Source organism: Neophocaena asiaeorientalis, unplaced genomic scaffold (assembly GCF_003031525.2).
Source record: "Neophocaena asiaeorientalis asiaeorientalis breed wild unplaced genomic scaffold, Neophocaena_asiaeorientalis_V1.1 scaffold44, whole genome shotgun sequence".
Lineage (NCBI taxonomy): Eukaryota > Metazoa > Chordata > Mammalia > Artiodactyla > Phocoenidae > Neophocaena > Neophocaena asiaeorientalis.
The window spans coordinates 891,258-895,211 of NW_020173678.1; the positions used below are offsets into that span (position 1 = coordinate 891,258).

The window sequence follows — 3,954 nt, forward strand, 5'->3', positions numbered from 1 at the left end:
CCCGGGGGCCGCGGCAGCCAGTGCGCCGAGGAGCCGTCCGACGCCTTCCAGGGCCTGAGCCTGCTTACGCTGCTGCTGACCCTGGCGCTGCCCCTGGCCGTCACCGTCGTCTGCTACTGCCGCGTGTCGCGCCGCCTCCGCGGGCCGGCGCACCTGAGCCGCGCCCGGAACCGCTCGCTGCGCATCATCTTCGCCGTCGAGGGCGCCTTCGTGGGCTCCTGGCTGCCCTTCTGCGCGCTGCGCGCCGTCTTCCACCTGGCGAGCCTGCGCGCGCTGCCGCTGCCTGCTGGCGCTGCGCTGGGGCCTCTCCGTCGCCACCTGCCTGGCCTTCGTCAACAGCTGCGCCAACCCGCTCATCTACCTGATGCTCGACCGCTCGTTCCGCGCGCAGCTGCGGCGGCGCGGGGCCTGCTGGCGCTCGGAGCGCGCGGCGCGCGGGGGCAGCTCGGCGTCCTCGCTCTCCCAGGACTACGGCTCTCCGTTCCGGAGCCCGGCCCGCCGAGCCCAGACGACGAACGCCTCCTCGGCCGCGGGCCCATAGCTGGCCAGCCCGGAGGAGCGCGCGGCAGCGGCGCGCGGGAGAGGGGCGGGAGGCATAGCGAGGTGGGCCGCCCCCAACCCCCTACCTGCCTTCCCCGGACCTGCCTTCCCGAGCGCGGAGAGCGGCCCCGCCGGCGCCGCCTAGACCCCGCGGGTCTCGTTAACCAGCTTTCCCCAAACCTCAGCGTTTCGAACTCCCCCCATGCCAGGCGGCTGAGACCAGGTCTTCTCCCGCTCGACCCCGCGGGCACCTGGGCTCTTTGTCTCCAGCCCAAGAAAGGTCCTGCGAGATGGAGCCCACAGCAGCCCGGACACCGCAGGGTCCGCCGAGTAGGGGAAAGGGAAGTGGGCCTCCCTTCTCTGCCCCGTGGATAGCAACACTGGCCAGAGCCCCCCAAAAGCCACTCTTGTCTTGGGCTCTGTTACCTGTGGTCCCTACAATCGCCATTGCCGTCTGAGAAATACCTCCTCCAAGCCAGACCCTCTGGCCCCTCACTTTCCAAAAGATCCTACAGACTATGAAACCGACAGCCCTTTATACTCAGCCGTCTTGGTGGCAGAGTTTGCTGAATCATTAGTCGCCATCAGTTCAGATCTTCATTTTCAAAGCTTGCCAAAGCGTGGGAACCAGTCCTGCTGTCGGTTCACCCAGCCATTCCTCCTGAGTTTCCCCAGAAGCCCGGGCCTGCCCCAGTTCTGTATCTTCTCCCCTCTCCCAACAAGCGGCAGGACTCACCCTGGAAGTTATCCTGGACCTTCCCTCTGGACAGAGAGTTCCGGCATCTCTCATCAGGTGTTTGTTTGGATTCTCTCTCCCCTAGCCCGGACACCAGGCCCTTCAGTGTGAGTTCCCCTTTCTCAATAAACACTCTCGCTGCCCTCGCCCGACAGCTGTGTCGGTCTTTACTTGAGCAGAGGCGAATGGAACACTGGGTCAGACAAAACTCAACCCAGGAGTTGAGGTTGACCTCAAAGTGATCAGAATTTGGAGTGAAGGTCAGGGACCGAGACAGTTGATCCCACCGTGGGCACAGCAGTCCCACAGGAGGGCGGCATAGCTTTTAATTCTCATTATTTTAAAGGATGCTTCACATTTTGAAGGTTTCAAAGAGAGAAGAGAAAAAAAAATAAAAGATTTAAGGTCATCTGCCAGCCAGGTGTCACTTCAAAGAGGAAATGTGTCATTGTGATTCTCAGATCGGCACAGGGCTTTTTCTCCTACCCCTTTTGAGACCATCCAGTACAAATGTTGAGGGTGTCCATTTTCTGACTCTGTGACATCGTTTGAGGTTTCTGGAGGGGCTGAAATTTCAGTGTTTCTACTTTTAAGAGGATTTGGCCTGAAGAAGTGTCAGCCGTTGCGGAAAGGAGCTCAGAACTTCTCTCTGAGGGCCTCCCTCTCCGCCAGACCCCCGGACAGGCGTGGAGTCCAGTCTTTGGGGCTGATGGGTTAGAGCAGTTCAAACCCGCCTGTCAGCGGCCCTGGGAGGTCAAGCTGGGAAGAAGCACACCTGGGTGCGTCCTCCCCACGCACCCGAGGGAGGCAGGCCTTGCGGCCTGTGGGGTCGCCGAGCCGGCAGGACTGAGTCCAGACACTTTAACCTTGAAGCCCTCGGTACATCGGGGCTGCCCCCATCCTCACCTCATCGCCCTCCGAGGCAAGAGGTGACCGTTTCATATGATGGGACCTCAGCTTACAGCAGAAGCGCTTTTCTGGGCTGTTCGGACGGAACCCCTACCTGGACCCCTGTCACCTTGCTTCTCCCGACTTGCTGATGAACTGAGTTCCCTGAAGACAGACAGAAAACTTCTCCATCTCCCCCCAGCACAGCAGTTATCAAAGCTCAGCATTTCCGTCCCACTGCTGGGAGACTGGAAAATGCTGGTAAGTGAAAAGAAAAAAGGGGTAACAGAGTTGCTTGTGTTAGATAAGCACCCACACGCTTCAAGGCTGGAGGCTAGAAAATAACTGTTAGCCTTGGTGTTGTTGAAGCAAAGCACTAGGAACCAGAGTCCTTTGGGTAAAAACCACCTTCTGTGCTTTTCCTTCTCCAGCTCCAGTTAAACGCCACAGGCGTCTCTCTTCTCAACTAGTGGGAAGCCGTCCCGTTTCTCTCTGTTTTTGTTGTCTCTCCCTTGAGAATGCGAGCTCCATAAGCCAAGGGAGTATGTCTGTTTGGTTTGAGGCTGTGTCCCCAGTGTCTGGTGGGGAAGGGGACACGCATGAACTCCCCGTGGAGGGAATGGTCATTGGGACCCCGTCGTCATCCGAAATGATGAGAAATAACGCGAAGCGTAAAAGCGGGGTTGTTGCATGGTATTACGATCTAGGCACACAGGAAAGGGCTGTAGGAGTGAGGGAGTGGTAGCCCCTTCCCCTCCATGTCTCTGTCATGAAATTTTCTGCGAGCTTCTTTTAAGGTCAGCGAACAAAGAGCAGTCACAGTGCCCCAGTGCTGGAGCTGAAGACAGAGCCAGTCCTGACCTGCCTCAGTCCCGGCGGGGCCTTCCTTGGGCATCTCTGCCAGCTCCCTCCAGCCTCTGGTTCTTCATCTGAAAGATGGAGATGGTTCTATCTGTTTTACTCAGGCACCTCACAGATGTTTTTTGTTTGTTTGTTTGTTTTTTGCGGTACACGGGCCTCTCACTGCTGTGGCCTCTCCCGTTGCGGAGCACAGGCTCCGGACGCACAAGCTCAGCGGCCATGGCTCACGGGCCCAGCCGCTCTGCGGCATGTGGGATCTTCCCGGACTGGGGCACGAACCCGTGTCCCCTGCATCGGCAGGCGGACTCTCAACAACTGCGCCACCAGGGAAGACCTCTCTGGGTTTTTTAAAGGTCAACATTTGGGCAAAGGCTGGGCACATCGGCCTGTGTGACTCTGATTTGAACTTGTGACTAATTCTGGGCTTTCTTGGGCCCTTTCTCAGGGCACCGTGTTGTCACCCAGAGCCCTGGGTGACTGATCTGGGGAGTTCATGGGAATGGCAGAGTGGGTGAAGCCACGCTTGGTGAGATGACTCAGCCCCACCGTCACTCTTGACATGGTGAGGGCATCTCGTTTGTCAGAGCCCATGGGGTCTAACTGCTGCTCTGCCTTGGCTGGGTGGCCTGCAGGAAGCTACTCACCACCCTCGCCCCCATCAAGACCCCCACTCAGTCCAGTGGGGCAAAGGATGGAAAGAGCCGGGAGCCAAAGGGCAGGGATGCTGGGCTCGTGGGAGGGAAGGAGGAAGCGGAGAGGTGAATTGTCACCAGAGTGTCTGCTGTGCGTACCATTGCATCTCTCATGAGAGCGGGCGCTGTGTGCGACCCCTAAGGACGTCTGTCGCAGGCCTGCAGAGCTGGAGGCCCGTTTTGCTCATTCCAAGTCGGAGACAGGGAGGGCCAGACCCGGAAATTCACCTGCTTAAG

General features: G+C 58.8%; 1 protein-coding gene across 1 annotated transcript in view; it reads left to right on the top strand.

Annotated features, from left to right (window-relative positions):
* The window catches only part of GPR25 (G protein-coupled receptor 25), a 4,064-nt gene extending 846 nt beyond the window's left edge, over positions 1 to 3,218 (top strand). Inside the window, 2 exon segments of the mRNA XM_024749654.1 lie at positions 6 to 284; positions 286 to 3,218. Coding sequence (XP_024605422.1) covers positions 6 to 284; positions 286 to 541 — 535 coding nt within the window. The 3' untranslated portion in view covers positions 542 to 3,218.
* The last annotated feature ends 736 nt before the right edge of the window (positions 3,219 to 3,954 follow it).